The following is a 21,869-nucleotide window of genomic DNA, read 5'->3' as shown; positions in this document are numbered from 1 at the left end:
AAAAAGCCAGGCCTGAGGAAGCGTTCCTTGCGCAAAATCTGACTCTTTGTGATGGAAAACCAGTTCTCCACATGGCAGTTCGTTTGCCTTGTTTTGCTGATCGTTGTGTTGTATTTGTTTGGATCTGCATCACTTGCATATCTGCATAGATCCCCCAACACAAGGCCTGACCAAAGTGGAAAGATCCCCATGTAATCATGCAACAACACGTTGATAATTGCAGGACAGTAATAAGGATTTTCCTCACAATTTCCATCAACAGCTTGTCCATCTGGCTGATCAATTTCCAGGACATCTCTGAAAAAACGCAAAAAGGGTGAGTTTGCGAGCACAGCTTTAGCTCTCTGTGGTGGCTCAGTTTGTCTTTTGTTTGCCTGAGTTTTGTAATCCTCATCGAGATTGGTCTTTTTCTTGATGGAGGTTTTGACAACCTCTAAGCTCTTTGTGGTTTCCTGAGAGGAGAGCTTGGATCCAAAAATCCTACCCATGTGGGCAAAAAAATTGACCGCAGAATCCAAATTGGTGCTGTTGATAAGGTGTGCCACACAATGATTGGCAAATTCCCTCAGGCCTTTATCAGTGGTCTTCCTGGAAAAGGAAACTGAGACAGCCTTCAGGATATGTGCTGAGCACAGATGTAGGACAGTGATGACCTTCAGGTCTTTTTTGGTTAAAGAGCCTTGAATAGCCTTACACAGCATCTCAAGGTACCCTAAAATGTCCTGCTTGTTGAAGGCAAGCAGAACACCTTGCATGAGAGCCCAGCTGTAGTCTGTTTCTACCTGGCTGATTTTATTAATGGTGATTCTTCTGACTTTTGTCACAAATTTCATCAGCCAGAAGGACAGATTTGCCACTGTGTGGTCATTGGTGACCATTTCATTAACAGGGAGAGGAGGTTTATTCTTTCCATCACCTGGCAAACAGAGGGCATAATACAATACCCTCTTGGGTTGGTTTGGGAGACGGCGCACAACCCCACCAGTGGCATCGAGGAAAAGGGTCACTGGAGAGCGTTTCCGGAGATGCTCAACCATAATTGAAATGGCTTGTTCTGTGTACAAGTGGACGCCAAAGGGATCCACTTGGAGATGTTGGATATACCCAGGGCAGAACAGGTAATTTGTGTCAGACTCTCTGATGATCTGTTGTGTCAGCATAAGCTCCATCAACATATCATCGTGAATCCTTGTGCTTTTATTGATTTCTGCCGACACTGCTTTTAATATGTCTTTTGACAGTGCTTGGGTGAGGTTCCCAGCAAGTAGCTCCAGTGATGATGTTTTCCCCAGCTGTGTATAAAAGGCATTACTCACCCCACCAGTAATTACCTTTGCCAATTTCCCTCTCTTCAAATTGCTGGCTGGCCTTGCCCTTGTTTCATCCCGCAAATGTTGCACTTCACCTTTTCGGGACACATGAATTGTAATTGTTTTGGTGTTCTTTGAGGGTTTCTTTCTAAGTTGAAATAAGTATTTTGCTTTACAAGTCGAAAACGTGCATATTGCTTTTATTTTTAAGTATGGAGATGTTTTTTTCCTGCTGTTTGGTGCTCTGAAATGCATGTACTTAAATGAAAGAGCACAGCAAGGGTTGTGCTTTCTGAAGGCACTGTAAATGATATGTGTCCAAGACTTCTTTAATTTTGAGGATCCAGAACTAGGTTTCATTTTGTCCCATTTTTCCCTTTTTATCTCTATCTTAAATAGTTTTGGTCCAGGCTGAGTATTTCTGAAATCTCTGGAGATGACCTCTTCGCAGTTCTCCTCTTCACTGTCAGCTGCAGCTGCGTCTTCTGTCTCTCTTTCTTCTGCAGCTGTGTCTTCCATATCTCTTTCTTCTGCAGCTGTGTCTTCTATCTCTCTTTCTTCTGCAGCTGTGTCTTCCATATCTCTTTCTTCTGCAGCTGTGTCTTCTGTCTGTCTTTCTTCTGCAGCTGTGTCTTCCATAGCTCTTTCTTCTGCAGCTGTGTCTTCCATATCTCTTTCTTCTGCAGCTGTGTCTTCTGTCTCTTTTTCTTCTGCAGCTGTGTCTTCCATATCTCTTTCTTCTGCAGCTGTGTCTTCTGTCTCTTTTTCTTCTGCAGCTGTGTCTTCCATATCTCTTTCTTCTGCAGCTGTGTCTTCCATATCTCTTTCTTCTGCAGCTGTGTCTTCCATATCTCTTTCTTCTGCAGCTGTAGCTTCTGTCTCTTTTTCTTCTGCAGCTGTGTCTTCCATATCTCTTTCTTCTGCAGCTGTGTCTTCCATATCTCTTTCTTCTGCAGCTGTGTCTTCCATATCTCTTTCTTCTGCAGCTGTGTCTTCTGTCTCTTTTTCTTCTGCAGCTGTGTCTTCCATATCTCTTTCTTCTGCAGCTGTGTCTTCTGTCTCTTTTTCTTCTGCAGCTGTGTCTTCCATATCTCTTTCTTCTGCAGCTGTGTCTTCCATATCTCTTTCTTCTGCAGCTGTGTCTTCCATATCTCTTTCTTCTGCAGCTGTAGCTTCCTTCTCACTTTCAGCTGCAGCTGTATCTTCCTCCCTCTCTGACAGGCCTTCATCCACATTGAGAGCGCCTGTATTGGTGGTGGATTGCGTCACAGATGTCCTAACACCTCTGCGATTTTGGTGCCATATGGTGTACAGCCATTTCTTTAATCTTTCTTGGTTGATGCCAAAAAAAATAACACAAAGCTCTGGCCAAATTTCTGAGGTCCAAGAGGTTTCTTTCTTTAAAATATCAAAATCTGACAATATGCGTATTATACGGTCTTTGCCACCAGCCCTTTTCCAAAGATCGTCTTTTGGAATTCTTCCACCCTTTTTAGTACGGCCCATGATGATGACGCTTCACATTGTTTGTAGGCCCTTTAATCAGAATCAGAATCAGAAATACTTTAATAATCACAGGGGGAAAATATAAATATATATATATATGTATATATATATATACATATATATATATAAAAAAAAGATCAAATTTACAGTTAAATAATGTGCAAAAAGTGATTGTCCGTATTTGTGTTAGATTACAGAAGTAATCTAAAAAAAAGTACACATACGTAAAATAGGTTATTTGGAATAGTTTTTTGGCTGCAAAGATGCTTTTTTATTGCATTGCTACATCATTTAGTGCAAGATTGAATTGGTAAAAATTATTTAGAAAAGCTGTTACACTGAGTACCGGTGAAACACTGATTTTCACATTTACACACCAACTTTATATTCAATGAAATCTGACTATTATAAAGGATAAACAGACAATTTATATCAGGGATGTCCAAAGTACGCCCGGGGGCCAATCATGGCCTGCGGTCAGATTTCATGCAGCTTTGTTTTAAAAAATAAACTCCATTTGCACCTTTCGTGCCAAGTGTCCACGGCAAAAAAAACAAAAAAAAACTATAAAATCCTCATACATTAATATTTTTTTCTACTTTTTTAAAATAAATCTCCTAAACAACTTCAGACTTGTTCAAAACTACCAAACATTCAATCATTTTCAGGATTTTAACCCTTTAAATACCAGTTTAAGTATTTGAAGGATTCATTATTTTTTACAAAATCCCCCACAAAAAATGAATTATTTTCCATATAATGAATAATAGGGACATGGGGTTTTGGTGGAGATTAGAGTATTGGATATGTCAAAGATAAGCAGATTGTTTAGAAGATTTATAAAAATAGAAAAAAGAAGTAGAAAAAAATATTGAAGTGTGAGGATTTTAGTGTTTTTTTGGACGTGGACACTTTTGGCATGAAGGGTGTTGAAAGGGTGCAAAATGCACCAACAGAGTATAAAAGACATGTGAGAGTAAAAGACACTGGATCTCAAAAGAATTTACAAAAAAATTAAATTTAAAAATGTACTGCAAAAATTCATGCCACAAGCTGTAACACAGCCAAAATGATCACCAAATAAATAAAAAAAGTGTGAAAAATGGACAAAAATGGCCAAGGTTTAAGGACATAACTGCAGGTGTTATATATCTGCAGATGTGACACTAAATATTACTTTCAGAATGATTTTGCGAAAGAGAAAAGCAAGACTGATACATTTTAAACTTCAATGTTAACAGACTTTGCATTACTCATAATAAGTCATGTTTACAATGAACATACAGGTTCAGATTTGCATCAACTTCATGCAAGTTTAATGTATTCCACACAGTTTGTTCTGTGTTATCTGACTGAAGAAAAGCAGGACTGGCTTTTAGATTTTTTCTCGTCTGATTGTATTAGATTAGGCTATATTGTCATTTTAACCCTTGTGCCCTGTTAAAAAAACCTCACACATTCACCATTAGGGGACAAAACCTCTCTCTGAACCTTCCTCTCTCAGCTCATTCACAGTTAAACCGCTCACCCCCCTGTCTGATCACAGCCAAATTACCCTGTTTATTAAAAGATCAGACATTAAAATGGTACACACACAACCCAATAAGCTGTACAAAATCACAAACTCATACAGATGGGACCAAAACAGCACAGAACAATACCAGAGAGCAATTGACAGCCCAAAAATCCAAACACTTTTAGATAACTTTCTGGATTGTACTTACTCTTGCGATAAGGAAAACATCAATCTAGCAGTGAACAATATTAACAATATATTCAGGCAAACAGCAAAAGAAGCACAACTAAAATTGACCAAGAACAAACCAACAACCACAACAAAAACAAACTGGTTTGATACAGATTGTAAAACAATTAGAAAAAATCTTAGAACGCTATCAAACCAAAAACACAGTGACCCCCACAATGCTGATCTGCGTCTTATTTACTGTGAGACCCTGAAACTCTACAAACGTACACTCAGACTCAAAAAACAACAATATAACAAACAGCAACTAACAATAATTGAAGAGGCAATCAACACGAACAACTTTTGGCAACATTGGAAAAATCTAAACAAACCTCAACACCAAGAATTGGCCATACAAAACAGTGATATATGGACCACTCATTTTAAAACCCTGTATCACACTGTTCAAAGTAATGCAAACACAGAACAATCTCAAATTCATCAGAAGTTGACTCAATTAGAATTAGCAATAAAAGATAATCAGAATCCATTAGACTCACCAATTACTGAGCAGGAAGTCCTGAAGAAACTGCAGAGCCTCAAAACTAAAAAAGCTAGTGGGCCTGACGGCATCCTGAATGAGATGCTAAAAAACATGGACAAAAAAATCCAATTGGCCATATTAAAACTATTCAATTTGGTTCTGGGTGTAGGTTTCTTTCCTGAGATCTGGAATCTGGGACTTATAACCCCAATTTATAAGAACGGAGAAAAATTTGACCCTAATAATTACCGAGGCATCTGTGTGAACAGTAACCTGGGGAAGGTTTTCTGTAACATTATGAACACCAGACTTATGAACTTCCTTACCGAGCACAATGTCTTGAAAAAAAGCCAAATTGGATTCATACCAAAACACAGAACAACCGATCATATTTACACCCTACATACCCTCATTGATAAACATATAAACCAAGATAAAACCTAATTGTACGCCTGTTTTATTGACTTCCAAAAAGCTTTTGATTCTATTTGGCATGTTGGATTATTCTACAAAATTCTGGAGAGTGGTATAGGGGGTAAAACATATGACATTATTAAATCAATGTATTCTGGCAACATGTGCAGTGTAAAAATGGGTAAAATGAGGACAGAATACTTTAGCCAAGGACGAGGCGTCCATCAGGGCATCAGGCCCCACAGCACAAGGTCTACAGCAGAGCCTGGATCTGCTGGAGCAGTACTGTCAGACCTGGGCCCTGACAGTAAACCCCAAAAAGACCAAAATAATGATCTTCCAAAAAAGATCCAGATCTCAAGGCATTCTCCCCAAGTTCTCCATTGGTCCACAGCAGGTCGAGTACTGCACACATTATACTTATTTAGGAATAAAATTAAGTTCAACTGGACACTTTAAGGATGCAGTTCATGAGCTGAGAGAGAAAGCACGCCGGGCTTTCTATGCTATAAAGAAAAATATACTAACTGAAATACCAATTCGAATTTGGCTAAAATTAATTGAATGTGTTATTGAACCAATTGCACTTTATGGCAGTGAGGTGTGGGGTCCACTTACAAAACAAGAATTTACTCAGTGGGACAAACACCCCATTGAGACCCTGCATGCAGAGTTCTGTAAAATCCTTCTACATTTCCAGAGGAAGGCCACAAACAATGCATGCAGGGCAGAATTAGGCAAATACCCACTAATAATCAAAATACAAAAAAGAGCAATTAACTTTTGGACACATCTAAAACTAAGTGACCCCCTCTCATATCATTTCCAAGCCCTGCAATACCAGGAGATGAGCAGCAGGAGCCCCCTGAGCCAGCTGGTCCTGAGGCTGAGGTCACAAACCTGCACTACAGACACAGCCCAGGGACAGAGCACTGCACCAATCAGAGCCAAGCACATTACAAAACAGCTAAAACAAGACTACATCACCTATTGGCAAACACAAACCAAAACACAGAGCAAAATGCAGTGCTACTTGGATCTGAAGCGACAGTACACCACAGCAGATTATTTGAGCACGGTGACATTCAAGAAAACAACCAGGTGGCCAACTGAGCACAAACACACACACACACACACACACACACACACACACACACACACACACACGGGAATGCACATACATACACATGCAAACACTTTTTCTTTAACATTCCTAAATAAATCACACAATACACATCTAGACCAAATATCATGTCTAAAAACATAATCACTGCAAAGTTATCAAGAAAATAAAATTTAAAAAGGACACTTTTGTCCCTAATGGGGCACAAGGGTTAAGAAAAGATAACTGTTACAATGAAAATATAATTGTTACAGAACACAGTGCATTTGTGTGTAACATTTTTAAAATGTTAGTTTGGCCCCCGGGCATCTTCACATTGTCAAATCTGGCCCTCTTTAAAAGAAGTTTGGACACCCCTGATTTATATGAAGACTAATCATGCAAAATATAATTAAATACATAAATAAAAATACATACCTGTTTTTCTTGAAGCAGCCACGGTTCAGTTGAATTGTTGTGAAGGGGACCTCAACACCAATGTAGAGTATTTTATTCTTTTTTTAGAAGACCATCTCTCCCAATTTATAGATATTTCAGTGCAACCAATTAACCCATTGAGGCCATTTTAAAATAAGCCTCTAATTTTCTGGAAATTCTGGAAAAATTCTGGGAAAAAAAGTGTGAACTCTTCTACTAAATAATAGATTTTGCTTTGAAGTTGCTTTGCTCTATCACCTCTGAGTCATCCTGATGCTGAAAGCAAATGGCCTTACCAGATAGCATGTTAAGAAGGTCACACACTTGCACCATGAGCTGTGCATGCGGCCCCTAGACCAATAGAATTTCATCAATTAGGTATGTTAATGAGAGACACAGAAGCCGGCTCTCCTCAGTTGAGTTGCTGTTGTTCCAGGGGACACTACCATTAGATCTACACTTTCATTACAGTTCATAGCTCATCATCTGGATTCCACCTCATTTCATACTTGGAGTATATTTTCTTTATTTCCTTTCATATCTGTGTGTGTCCTTTAGAGTTACCACACACATCAATATCTGTAAATGCATCATATCTCATTCTAAATAAATGGATCAGAAAGAATGATCAAAGAGTGTGAGAGTGTTATTGGACCGGCCAGATTACCAGCATCATACATCTGTTCTAACAGGACAAACTGTGGAGGTGTACAGCCAAATTCATCATTTCAATTGACAAGGGTTTACATGTAGGTGATCAGTAACCAACACCTCTTTTATATGGCAACACATGGAATACAGCAGTATCATACAAAGTAATACTTAAGCACTTACCTGTATAGAGAAAGAAATGAAAACACTAGACTAACATTTTCTGACCTCTCCAGCATACATTCATACATTGTTTTATATTTGAATGAATGTGTGCAAATAAATAAAATAAAATAAAACCAATTAACAAACCATAAGTGGTTTGGTGCTGAAATTCAAGTGAGTTTTTTCAAAATAAAGGCCTTAATTAAGAATGAAATATAAACACTGATTACTTATTCCGTTTAAAACACTTTCTGAAAATCCAATGGGGTGTGAGAACTCTACAATGAGTTCATGAACACATCAGAAGTTATTTGGTGTTGATATCTATAAAAACAAGTGAGCTATTACAAAATAAAAGCCTAAGATATGAATGAGTGAATTATACACAATGAATACTTATGCCTTTTTTTAAAAAGGGGGTTTATTGAATATAAAGGGTTGTGGGAAATCCACAGTGAGTTCATGAACACATCAGAAGTGGTTTGGTGTTGATATCTATAAAATCAAGTGAGCTATTACAAAATAAAAGCCTAAGATATGTATGAATTATAAATACTGATTACTTATGCCTTTTAAAAAATTGAAAGAGTTTTTAAGTACAATAAAGGATGTGGGGCATCCACAATAAGTTCATGAACACATCAGAAGTGGTTTGGTGTTGATACCTATAAAAACAAGAGAGCTATTACAAAATAAAAGCCTTACATATGAATGAGTGAATTATAAACAATGAATACTTATGCCTTTTTTTTTTAAAAAAAAAGGGGGTTTATTGAATATAAAGGGTTGTGGGAAATCCACAGTGAGTTCATGAACACATCAGAAGCGGTTTGGTGTTGATATCTATAAAAACAAGTGAGCTATTACAAAATAAAAGCCTAAGATATGTATGAATTATAAATACTGATTACTTATGCCTTTTAAAAAATTGAAAGAGTTTTTAAGGACAATAAAGGATGTGGGGCATCCACAATAAGTTCATGAACACATCAGAAGTGGTTTGGTGTTGATATCTATAAAAACAAGTGAGCTATTACAAAATAAAAGCCTAAGATATGAATGAATTATACTGATTACTTATGCCTTTTAAAAAAATTGAAAGAGTTTTTAAGGACAATAAAGGTTGTGGGGCATCCACAATAAGTTCATGAACACATCAGAAGTGGTTTGGTGTTAATATATATGAAAACAAGAGAGCTATTACAAAATAAAAGCCTAAGATATGTATGAATTATATATACTGATTACTTATGCCTTTTAAAAAAATTGAAAGAGTTTTTAAGGACAATAAAGGTTGTGGGGCATCCACAATAAGTTCATGAACACATCAGAAGTGGTTTGGTGTTGATATCTATAAAATCAAGTGAGCTATTACAAAATAAAAGCCTAAGATATGAATGAATTATACTGATTACTTATGCCTTTTAAAAAAATGAAAGAGTTTTTAAGGACAATAAAGGATGTGGGGCATCCACAATAAGTTCATGAACACATCAGAAGTGGTTTGGTGTTGATATCTATAAAAACAAGTGAGCTATTACAAAATAAAAGCCTAAGATATGAATGAATTATACTGATTACTTATGCCTTTTAAAAAAATTGAAAGAGTTTTTAAGGACAATAAAGGTTGTGGGGCATCCACAATAAGTTCATGAACACATCAGAAGTGGTTTGGTGTTAATATATATGAAAACAAGAGAGCTATTACAAAATAAAAGCCTAAGATATGTATGAATTATATATACTGATTACTTATGCCTTTTAAAAAAATTGAAAGAGTTTTTAAGGACAATAAAGGGTGTGGGGCATCCACAATAAGTTCATGAACACATCAGAAGTGGTTTGGTGTTGATATCTATAAAATCAAGTGAGCTATTACAAAATAAAAGCCTAAGATATGAATGAATTATACTGATTACTTATGCCTTTTAAAAAAATGAAAGAGTTTTTAAGGACAATAAAGGATGTGGGGCATCCACAATAAGTTCATGAACACATCAGAAGTGGTTTGGTGTTGATATCTATAAAATCAAGTGAGCTATTACAAAATAAAAGCCTAAGATATGTATGAATTATAAATACTGATTACTTATGCCTTTTAAAAAATTGAAAGAGTTTTTAAGTACAATAAAGGATGTGGGGCATCCACAATAAGTTCATGAACACATCAGAAGTGGTTTGGTGTTGATATCTGTAAAATCAAGTGAGCTATTACAAAATAAAAGCCTAAGATATGTATGAATTATAAATACTGATTATTTATGCCTTTTAAAAAATTGAAAGAGTTTTTAAGGACAATAAAGGATGTGGGGCATCCACAATAAGTTCATGAACACATCAGAAGTGGTTTGGTGTTGATACCTATAAAAACAAGAGAGCTATTACAAAATAAAAGCCTAAGATATGTATGAATTATATATACTGATTACTTATGCCTTTTAAAAAAATTGAAAGAGTTTTTAAGGACAATAAAGGTTGTGGGGCATCCACAATAAGTTCATGAACACATCAGAAGTGGTTTGGTGTTGATACCTATAAAAACAAGAGAGCTATTACAAAATAAAAGCCTTACATATGAATGAGTGAATTATAAACAATGAATACTTATGCCTTTTTTTTTTTTAAAAAAAAGGGGGTTTATTGAATATAAAGGGTTGTGGGAAATCCACAGTGAGTTCATGAACACATCAGAAGTGGTTTGGTGTTGATATCTATAAAATCAAGTGAGCTATTACAAAATAAAAGCCTAAGATATGTATGAATTATAAATACTGATTACTTATGCCTTTTAAAAAATTGAAAGAGTTTTTAAGTACAATAAAGGATGTGGGGCATCCACAATAAGTTCATGAACACATCAGAAGTGGTTTGGTGTTGATATCTGTAAAATCAAGTGAGCTATTACAAAATAAAAGCCTAAGATATGTATGAATTATAAATACTGATTATTTATGCCTTTTAAAAAATTGAAAGAGTTTTTAAGGACAATAAAGGATGTGGGGCATCCACAATAAGTTCATGAACACATCAGAAGTGGTTTGGTGTTGATACCTATAAAAACAAGAGAGCTATTACAAAATAAAAGCCTAAGATATGTATGAATTATATATACTGATTACTTATGCCTTTTAAAAAAATTGAAAGAGTTTTTAAGGACAATAAAGGTTGTGGGGCATCCACAATAAGTTCATGAACACATCAGAAGTGGTTTGGTGTTGATACCTATAAAATCAAGTGAGCTATTACAAAATAAAAGCCTAAGATATGTATGAATTATATATACTGATTACTTATGCCTTTTAAAAAAATTGAAAGAGTTTTTAAGGACAATAAAGGATGTGGGGCATCCACAATAAGTTCATGAACACATCAGAAGTGGTTTGGTGTTTATTGGATGAATTTCCAGTGAGTTATTAAAAATTGAAAAGAAAGACGTTGCACTTTTGCGACGGTCCCTAAGCACTCTGGCTGCCGTCGGGCACTAGGACGTACATTCGGCCCGGTTACTTCAATCTTTCGCCAGACTCGCTGATTTTGGTGAGTTGGTCAAGCCTGTGAAATGTCAGTCTTAGTTTTGTGTACAAAATAAAACCATCCTAGGGTAAATTGGTGCGGTTTTCGTGACGCTATTCCAGTTAGAACGCCGGAAAATAGGCGAATATCGAATATAAAACCAATTTCACCGCGCCAGTAGACACATGTTTCAACCATGATTAGAGCTGTTTGTAGCCTCTTTATATAAGTTAATTGAGTATGATTTTTTAAAATAATGGATATTTATGAGTGAACCAAAACATGATTAACTTTTTCAACCTTTATTTTATCTTTAAATCTCTTCAGTAGTGATTCCAGTTAAAGTCGTGGTTAATGTGATGGATGTGGGTTTATGACAGGCTCGGATGGGCAGTTGTCCGAGGTTTTCCAGTGAAACGTCAGATGCGCCTCAGTGTTTGGTCACCGGTTATTTCAGAGCCAGTGATCCTCTCGGCGTCCTGACGTCAATTTATAAGGACCCAGCAGTGCCGGGGCGGCAGGCAGATAACAAGGGCTGAAGGGAAGAGAAAGAGAGAGAAAGAGGAGACACCGGACCATGTTTCTGTGACATTTCTTCATTTTTTTGCTGAGCTTTCTGGTAGGGTTGTCTTTGTTTCCCTTTTTCCTTCATTTCTTTTCATTTTCTTAATTCTACCGCGCGTTGCCCGGGTCTCGTGTAATGCTTTTGAACGTGCAACTAATATTTCGTTTTCACCGTATGGGTTAATATGGGAAATATCTCAGGTTTGCCAGTCGGTATAACCAAATATTTGGTGTAATTTACGGCATGAATTATTGGTGTAAATTGTCGGCTTTATGGATAGCTAACCGGTATTTCCAGAGATACAAGCAGAATATCATAATGTTAAATTTAACGAGTCTTTTTCGTCGACTTTTGTCGTCTCCTGGTGAAAAATAGGATCTGGTTCAGGAGCACCGCAGTGTCTCAGTGAAGGGGTTTCTGCTGGCTGACAGGTTTTGTGTCTCCAGCTGGTTTAAAACAGCAGATCTGTGGGGTGCAGATCATCCGTAGGATCAGCCAGTAGCCAAGCCAATTCTGTTTATATTGCACAAAATCACATTTCAAAATAAGTGCATTTGTTATAAATGGTCCCAAGGCTGCTCTGACAGGGAGATGCCCCTTGATAAAGCAGATGAAGGGGATTCCTCTACACTCCACCTGACTGCCTCAGCAGAGCAAACACATCCCCATAGCAACAGTTAGTAGAACCAGCACTTTGCGTCCCCCATTGCCAACTATCGCCAATTACATTTCACAGCAAAGTCCTGATGGAGAGCTCTTGAGTGCTCTCTGAGGCAATATCGGTCTAATCTCTGTATCTGTCCAGCATCCAAGACTCTAACCTTGTTTCTCTCCAGTGACTGACCACGGCCTGAGCTGACGAGGGAGGGGTCCCAATCCTAGGAGTGTATGTGTGTGTGCAGTTATGGGGAAGGACTACTACAAGACCCTGGGCATCCCCAAGGGCTCCAACGAGGAGGAGATCAAGAAGGCCTACCGGCGCATGGCCCTGCGCTTCCACCCTGATAAGAACAAGGATGCCAACGCAGAGGAGAAGTTCAAGGAGATCGCAGAGGCCTATGAGGTGCTCAGCGACCCCAAGAAAAGGGTCGTATACGATCAGCTGGGAGAGGAAGGTGAGGAGCGTCTGGGTTTGATCTTATCTGTCCGTCTGTGTCTGTGTAGGAGGGACAGCGGTCAGAGAGTGCAGGCTTCGGCGCTCTGCCAGTGAGGCCTTGTTAAACAGGCGTTATGATGTATTAAGTTGTTATTAATATAGCTCAGGAACAGCATCTAATATCATGGTGGAGGGCTTTGGTGGGATTCAGTCACTGAAGTAATAATACTTTGTCTCTTCCATGTTTTCTTTTTTGTGTGTATGTGCAGAAATGTGTGTGATTGTCTATTGTTATCCTTAGTGTCAACAACACTTACTACCTCTAATACCTTATAGTCTACCTCAGCTGCTTGTGTGTGTGTGTGTGTGTGTGTGTGTGTGTGTGTGTGTGTGTGTGTGTGTGTGTGTGAGCAGACAGACAGATGGCTTAAGATCATTACATGGTTGAGATATGAATAGCTGTGGCTGCTGTATTTTGCGTTTGTGGGTGTTTTGTGCATGTGTCTCTGTTGAAAAGGTGAGTGTGTGAGTTGGATGGAGTGACCTGGTATTTCAAGAGTTCCTCCAACACCAGCACTGTTGGAAAGTCAGTGATGCCGTGGGATTTTTCCCGCCCACGTGGGCTGCACTCTTCTCAGCGCTGTTACCCACACGCAGTCTTTTCTGAACACTGTTTTGTGTCTGGTATTTGAGTCCATATTGATGTATGTCTTGTAGCATGGTGGGTGTTTTGAGTGTGCATGTGCTCAGGAGGTCTCATGTTCCTCTCTCTCTTTTCTCCGTCAGGTTTGAGGACAGGAGGCAGCAGCTCTTCAGGTGCTCCTGGCAGCTCAACGTATCACTATACCTTCCACGGAGACCCCCACGCCACCTTCGCCTCCTTCTTTGGTGGCTCCAACCCCTTCGACATGTTTTTTGGCTCCAACCGCAGCCACAGCCGCTCCAACGGTTACTCCTTCCACAATGACCACGATGCAGAGCAGGACGTGGACATGGACGAGGATGACCCCTTCGCTCATATTGGGAGGCAGTTCGGCTTCCCAGGGGGGATGAATAATGGCTTCCCAGGGGAGGGCCGCAGGAGGCGGGGGGCACCGTCAGAGCGCCTGGGGACGGGGCGAAAGCACCAGGACCCTCCGGTGGTCCACGAGCTGAAGGTTTCGCTGGAAGAGATCTTCCACGGCTGCACCAAACGCATGAAGATCACCCGCCGCAGGCTGAACCCAGATGGTCGCAGCATGAGGACAGAGGACAAGATCCTCAACATTATCATCAAGAAGGGCTGGAAGGAGGGGACCAAGATCACCTTCCCGAAGGAGGGGGACGAGACCCCAGAGAACATTCCTGCCGACATAGCCTTTGTGCTTAAAGACAAAGGGCACGTCCACTTCAAGAGAGACGGTTCCAATATCATTTTTAACTGCAAGATCAGTCTAAAAGAGGTGTGTCCGTCTCTTTTCATCCTCTCTCTCTCTCTCGTCTGTCTTGCTGTTAGGGCTGCACAATTTTGAAAAAATATTGAATTGTGAATATTTGTGATATCTGAGGGATAGTTTTTGCATCATTATTCTCATTTTCAATGAAAATATATTAGAATTATCATAATTTTGTTTTTGGAAATGATCTACACCAAATCATTTTTTCCCTTTGTCAGTAGCATACAGTTTGCTAGGCTGGGACATCTTGCAGCATGACAATACTTAATTCAAAATGCTATTTTTACACATATTTTGCCTCAAACAAATGTTGCACCTTCCTGTGATTTGAATATTGCACTAGTCCATGTTGCAATTTGGATAATATTTTCGATTAATTGTGCAGCTCTACTTGCTGTCTGTTTTTTTGTCTATCTTCAGTCCTCGCTCTTTGTTCTGCATGTGTAGATAATGCTGCTGAGGTTGAGAGTTTGATTCCCTGTGGAGAAAACCAGGCAGAAATGTAATGCATTCATGGAGCTGCAGAAGCTTGGATGAATATCCAAAAATGGCACACTTTTTTTCACTCCTTTTCTTGCCATCATTCTTGTCACTCAACCTAGGCAGGCAGTGGATGAGAGGAGAGATGTGACTGTAATTTAAGGAATGGATTATTTCCTGGGTGGGTGGTCATATATATAATATACTGAGGAGTGAGTGTGCGTGTATGTGTGTGTGTTTGTGTGTGTGTGTGTGTTGCTGGAGGGTAGGATCAGTGAGCAGCAGAGTCTCTGTCGCTGCAGTGAGAGAAGCAACGGGAATGTGGTGTCCTTGTGTGACCGGCGCAGAGCCATCGTCCTCACTTGTTCTGCACTGCTGTATGAATATGTTTGCATAAACACACATGCAAGAAGGGCACACATAAAGCTGCACACAGGAACAAACATGCACGCACGTGCACACTCCCTTGCATCTTCTTGCATATTTGCAAACACACTCCGTTAAAAATTGATTGTAGTGTGTGACAGCGGTGACAATCCAGACTATTACTGTGGCTGGCAGGACATTTAATTAGCTGCTCCTATGAGGGCAACGGGTGCAGCACAGCTCTGCTCCATTTGTATTACACAAGCTTTAATGTTTCTAATAGCACTGCCACTCACTGGCCTCCACTCCACATGGTTGGCTTAATGGCAGGTGTTCTCAAAGAGTTGGAGATGTCAGGGGAGTTGTTTGTACTCCACTCAAGCCAATTTTGAACAGTTTTCCTCTAAAAGCAGCGCCGACTCTACAGGACTAATTCACTGGTAAACAAGCCTGCACAGAGCACGTCTGATGACAGCTTAGTTATGAGAGTACCTTGGAGTTTATTAAGTCGCATTAAGCAGGAGATGGTACTTGATCAAACCTGCACAATGATTAAGTTTGCACTGCAGAACTCCCACAGCTAAGTCCTCTGCTCTTACGGCTCCCAGATAAGAGACTTAAGTCTGATGCAGCTGAAGCAGGATAGGGGAGCGAAGGGGAAAAGGGGAGATGGGGGTGGGGGGTGTCTGGGGAATATTAGGGAAGTGGGTCAGATGATTCAGTATCCAAAGCAAATAAGAGCTCATATTCCACTGCTCCACTCTACTCTGCTTCCCTGAAGATGTGGTGCTAACTGCTGCAGTAAAAAAAACACCAGCTACATGCTGCACACCAGACAAGCTGCACCATATAATGTTGCAAATGTTATGCAATGCACCAGCAGATAATAGGCCGTACCCAGCCAACGAGATGATTGTTTCCAATCAGTGCTCACTCTAAAGTGCAAAAACAAAAGAGAAAGGAGTCTTTAGTTTGTCTCATTTCGACTGCTGTATTATTCCCCTGCTATTCAGTTGCACAATTTTAAAGCATGCCTCGATGAGCAGTTTCATTTAGTGCTGCCAAACTCCTGGGAGACTGCTAGAGGCAACTTCCATCCCTGCGATGTCTTCACTGTGACAGCAGTCAGAAGCAGTTAGAGAGCTTCGCGGGAATTTGACACACTGATTTCCCTTAAACCGACCTATATCTGGATCTATAGTCTGGCTGTATCTGCCGTTAATGATGTCTCTGCGGTGTGCTGGTATCGTCTGTGGTGGTGCATTTCTACGTCCTGTCACCACTGCACTCAGCTCAGCGGCAGAAACCCACGTCCAAGGGACACGTATGTGCAAACTGCTGTTGGGCTCTAAAGGCAAAGTGGACAGCTCTTTACAGATCCTCTTCTGATATCAATCAGAAAGGCAAGTATACTGTTGGTTCACAATGGTAGAAGATGATGGACTGAATTGAAAGCCCACAGTCTTGTGAGGACACTTTCTGATTATAAGGACTGGTCTTCTCAGCAAAACGGCTCGACACAAATGTGGGGTGAAGCATGTAACAGTGACGGTTAACAGTATGGAATCAATCTATAGATCATTCCTACAAATATAGCAAAATCTGTATCTGTGTGTTTAGTCTCTGGAGATATGTTGTCTGAGCTGAGGCTTATGCAATCAGTGGGTCCTCAGATCAGCTGGCAGTGTGTGCCGAGCGTCATGGCAACCTGTCTCTGTGTGTAAGACTCGTGTTCGTGAATGGAACTGTTCATAGCAAGAGGATGAGCACTAGTCTCCATCAGTCATAGGCTAAGTCAACCTCTAATGTATGTAAGCATGAAGAAGGAGGCTGATGTCATGGCTGGAAAACTCTGTCTGTCCTCTGAAGCAGCTGCTCTGTTTCACTGGACTTCAACTGTCCACATGTCCATCCATGTTTGTTAAAAAAAACACTAGACGAGACAAATAGAATCGGCCATTTATTGACATGGACAAGTGTTAGAGGTTAAGCAAGTGCCAATGCAGGCAAAATCACCATTACATCATCATGCAAGGCTGATTGCCACAACATCATTGGTGTTTACAGTTGGTATGTTTTGGAAAAAACAACTAAAGCTCAGATTGTCTTGAGCAAAATATAGCTTAATTTATGTATCTAAGACATTGCTAAGCATATGTTCTCAGCCTGAATCCCATTTAGAGTCAGAGAGAATTTTTATATTTTTTCAGATCTCCTGACTTTTCATTTATAATACATCTATTGGTACATGACTGAACAAGACATTTTCATTAGCCTTGGCTTGTCAGTACATTGGTACCTCTTTCAATGCCACAGGAAATAGAAAATGTTCTCGGCACACAAAATAATATTGTTTTTTTCTTTTCAGCCATGGGTTGAAAATCTGGTTGTAGATTTTATAAATCAAAGCATTGATATTTTTGGCAACATTTGCCTCAGCTGTATATTGTGTTTCATATCAAATCAAATCATAAATCAATTATTGCTAATTGTCAAATGTTGGCTTGTTTACATGTTAAACTGTGATGGTTAACAACGGTCGTCAGCCAGACCCCAGACCAGTTATGTAACCACAACATGGTCAGCGTCCCAATCCCTTTGAAGACAAAGTTGCCCCACTATCATTCTTTAAAATACTGTACCTATTTTTAATGCCTCAAGTCCTTGATGTATCGTTCTCTTTTTCTCTGATTTCTTGACCTAAAGCCTTTCAATCCTCGTGAATAACGGGTCATTCACAATCACAATTCACTCTCCGTCTTCCTTTCTCCACACCTTTATGGTATTTACTCACTGACCTTATTTTGTGTAGTAAATCGTTTTGTAACAGTTGCTTCGTCTGCATTATATAAGAAAAGTTTTTTATTCATCAGGATGTTCATTCACAGAGTTGTGGATTTAAATAGTTATTTTTATTTAGCACAAATCTGGCGAGTGATGCTCACTGGAAAGCCTGTGAAGTCGTGATAACCACAGGTCTCCGTGTTTAGTTTAGCGCTCTCTACGCTCTGACTGGATTCATCAGGCATTGTGATAAGGAGGTGAGGCTTAGTGTGTGTGTTTGTGGGTGTGTGTGGGTGTTTGTGTTTGTGTGTGTGTTTTCTCCCCTCGTCCTGCCAGCCCATCTGACAAGCCCTCCAACTATTTACGAGCTCAGCCGATTCCTGCCTCACTTCATTAGCCCCGGCTATGAGACTGTTGCTAAAATTAGTCCCCTGTGCAATGTGTAGCCCCTCCAACACTTACACACACACCTCTTCCACCAACACACACACACAGACACAAAGACCGGAAAACTTTTCCACCGCCAAGTCATGTTTTCCAAATGCTCCTTTCCAAATGGTGTACTTTAGACCCCACAGGGCTGCAATCGATACCAAAACGATGTCGGTACTTTCTCACACACAAGATGAACACACACAGAAAACACGTGGAAGTTTGACTTGTTAGGATGACGTATCGAGAAGGTAAACAGAAAAGTTTTCAGTTCATGGAAACATGAGGTCATCAGGATATTCATGGCTTTGGCATTTCATTCCTCCTAAAGATATTAACCCTCTCAATCTCCTCTCCTCTGTTCTCCTCCAGGCGTTGTGTGGCTGTACAGTTAGCATTCCCACGCTGGAAAACCGCATCATCTCGCTCCCCTGTCATGACATCATCAAGCCAGGTACGGTGAAGCGACTCAGAGGGGAAGGCCTGCCTTTCCCAAAGAACCCATCACATCGCGGTGACCTCATCGTGGAGTTTTCTGTCCATTTTCCCGACAGGATTCCCCCTCAGTCCAGAGAGATTATTAGACAACACCTCCCCCAGTCGTAGGAAGACTCACCTTCAACCAACACACACTCCAGACTAAATGACCCAGTAAACCAACCCTGAATACTCCAGTTTTGACTCTCATTGTAGTTTACCCCTTGTCCAGTTAATGCACACTGCATTGAACAGACGCTGTTGTTTGTAGGGACTTCACAGTGGGAGGATAAAGGAAGAATGCCTAGATGAATTGCAGTATCAGGATGTAATTATTTGTGTTTGTTTAGTCTTTTGGCCCTCGGACACACAAACACAAACACAAACACACACACACACACACACACACACACCTGAGCAGTGGAGCAGTGCTGAGGATGGGCTCAGCACAATCATGGCTTTTACCGTCCTTTTCTTAACTCTGTTTTTTACGGATTTATCAGTGGTTTTATATGCTGTCCAACTCTCTAATCCTCGTCTTTTTGTGATAGGATGAGGCCGGCGTGAGATATTTTTTAAAATAGAAGCATTTTTTCCAGGATTTTTTTTTTCCAAAGGAAGTTTCAAATATGATTATTTATTTTTACCTTGAGTGTACCAGCAGCATTAGTGTGTTCAGTGCAAACCCCGGTTTTAACATAACTCCCCCCTCCCACCTGCCACCTGCTTTTCTCATGCTTCCAGTCTGATATAGCATTGTGCTTGTAGGCTGTTTAGTAAGATCTGTCTCCCCTAAAATCAGTTGTACTCTGATGCGTGACAGCGTACTTAAGTCCTGCGGTACTCCAAATAATATTAGCGTATCTCAGCTACAATGGAAAATCTGGGAATGACAATCAAGTACAATCACAGCAGTGTAAGCTTGGATAATACAATCTGCACATGATATGGGTGCTTTCCCTTGTGAACTGAATAGCCTGGCTAGCTATCTGAGGGACATTTTGGTGCCTTAGCCCGGTGTCATACCACACATGTGAACACACACACACACACACACACAGGTCACACTGTAATAAACACAACCAGCCATGTTAAGTGCACAACAGACGATGCCCTATGCTGTGTTAGACCTTGCCATTGGGAGCTGGTGATCTTGGAAAAACAATAAGTAAGCAATGTAAAGTCAGTCACCATATTGTACTGTATGTGAGCAAGGACATTTTTAGGAAGAGGTTTGATACAAAACTGCTGAATTTTGCCAGTGCATCCCTGTAAAGTGCCGTACAAGTACAGGCTGGATTTTCCAGAGGAATTAAATTATTAAATTAACCTGAAGTCCATAGTAAATAGTCGAGATTCCTCTGGGGAATCCAGCTTCGTTGTGTATATTCTGCTTTCTCTTGTGCCATTCGGAGACCATGTCTCGGTGCTACTGTGAGCAGTGCCAAAAGTAGACCGCCTTGGTGTCTACTTTTGGGTTTCATGGTTTCAGTTTGTGATTCTGTCCTCTGTAACACGTGTACATCAAACTTTACATCTGTTTTTTCAAGTAGAAAACCCTGTTTAGGAAACAGGTTTTGTAATTTTGCAGCAGCGGTTCTCTGTCTCAGCTGCAGGGGGCTCTGAAAGCACTTCCTGCTGTAGTTTACAGCGATGATAAGATATATGTGTGAGTATGGTTTATGCAGGCAGCACTAGTAGGTCATGTATATCATGTGTATGAGAAAATGTTTGAATGAAACATGTTGATTAATGCACTTTTATGTCGTAAAAGAAACTGACGAAACTATGAGAAGATAGATAGGGACTTGAATGAGTGTGTGAGCGTCCTGCTTCTCAGAGCCTCCGGAGACGCTGGACTGTGACTATAACCAGAATGCACAAGTGCTGCAGCTGCTGAAAGACTGTCACTGCTTATGTGCATTTGACAATATTTATGATCTTTTCAAAATGGCAACAAATAAACCAAATGTGTGAACTTAATGGTGTTGAGTTTCTCTTTCAGGAATGATCATCTACCTGAGTGTGACGTTGGTGTTGTGTGTGCACAGAAACCGTTTAGAAACCTGTATAACATTACCATCATACATACAGGGACATGAATCTCAACATTTCCTGAACAGAGGTGGAGGAAATACTCAGTACAAGTTAAAATCCTGCCTTGGAAATGTTACATAAGTACAAGTATGTAAGTAAAATCAGGAAAATGTACTTAAAGTATTAAAAATAAATGTAATCAGTGCAGAAAAATGGCTCCAGTGACTGTGATACTATTATATATTAAAGTATTAATTATTAGTACTTGTCCATTAATGTAAAAGCAGGATTTTGTTGTGGTGGAGCTTATTTTAAACTATTAACTAGCGATTATTATCATTATACCTTAAACAGATTATTATTTTCTCCATTAATCATTTGATTGTTTGGTTTGTCAAATTAAAATACAATTAAGTTCAACAGTCTAAACCTTAAAACTATTAAAAATACTAGGTTTATATAAATATATATTAAAAAATATTTTTAAACTTTTTATTAATAAAATAATTAAACAAAAAATCTAATTTTGCAGTTGTGAAGCAGCATGAAAAGCTGTACTGTATTTCAATTTATAACAAAGCATGCAATTTGTAAAGTCAAAACTAAAGACAAATAATTCCAACGATGTAAAAAGTACAAAAGAGTAGAAGAACAAAGTTGCATGAAAAGTAAAGTGCAAGTACCTCAAATATGTGTGTACTTAAGTACAGTACTTGGGTAAATATACTTAGTTACATTTCACCACTGATCCTGAATAACACCGATAATACTCTAAACTGAAATGATGTGCATGTGAATGTATATTTAGTATCCTGTCTGATCAAACATTGGCAATGTGAGTGGAGTTTGGACATTTCCGCTCAGTC

At 39.5% G+C, this 21,869-nt stretch overlaps 1 protein-coding gene across 2 annotated transcripts; it reads left to right on the top strand.

Moving 5' to 3' along the window:
- Positions 1-11,584: 11,584 nt before the first annotated feature.
- dnajb5 (DnaJ heat shock protein family (Hsp40) member B5) lies at positions 11,585-20,949 on the top strand. 2 transcript variants are annotated; one of them, XM_059337960.1, is made up of 4 exons: positions 11,585-11,949; positions 12,732-13,010; positions 13,778-14,433; positions 18,862-20,949. In XM_059337960.1, the coding sequence occupies exons 2-4, from the start codon at positions 12,800-12,802 to the stop codon at positions 19,093-19,095; spliced, it is 1,101 nt and encodes a 366-aa protein (XP_059193943.1). In that variant the 5' UTR covers positions 11,585-11,949; positions 12,732-12,799; the 3' UTR covers positions 19,096-20,949. The 2 variants fall into 2 exon arrangements, with proteins under 2 accessions (XP_059193943.1, XP_059193941.1); XM_059337958.1 differs by lacking the exon at positions 11,585-11,949 and having other exon boundaries at positions 11,966-13,010.
- The last annotated feature ends 920 nt before the right edge of the window (positions 20,950-21,869 follow it).

The sequence above is a fragment of the Centropristis striata genome, chromosome 7, assembly GCF_030273125.1.
Source record: "Centropristis striata isolate RG_2023a ecotype Rhode Island chromosome 7, C.striata_1.0, whole genome shotgun sequence".
Classification (NCBI taxonomy): Eukaryota; Metazoa; Chordata; class Actinopteri; order Perciformes; family Serranidae; genus Centropristis; species Centropristis striata.
This window is presented reverse-complemented; position numbering and strand designations above follow the sequence as displayed.

Coding starts and splice junctions, on each gene's coding strand:
- dnajb5 (XM_059337960.1), top strand. CDS start 12,800: ATGGGGAAGGACTACTACAAGACCCTGGGCATCCCCAAGGGCTCCAAC. Junction 13,011..13,777: donor CGATCAGCTGGGAGAGGAAG/GTGAGGAGCGTC, acceptor TTTCTCCGTCAG/GTTTGAGGACAGGAGGCAGC. Junction 14,434..18,861: donor GCAAGATCAGTCTAAAAGAG/GTGTGTCCGTCT, acceptor GTTCTCCTCCAG/GCGTTGTGTGGCTGTACAGT.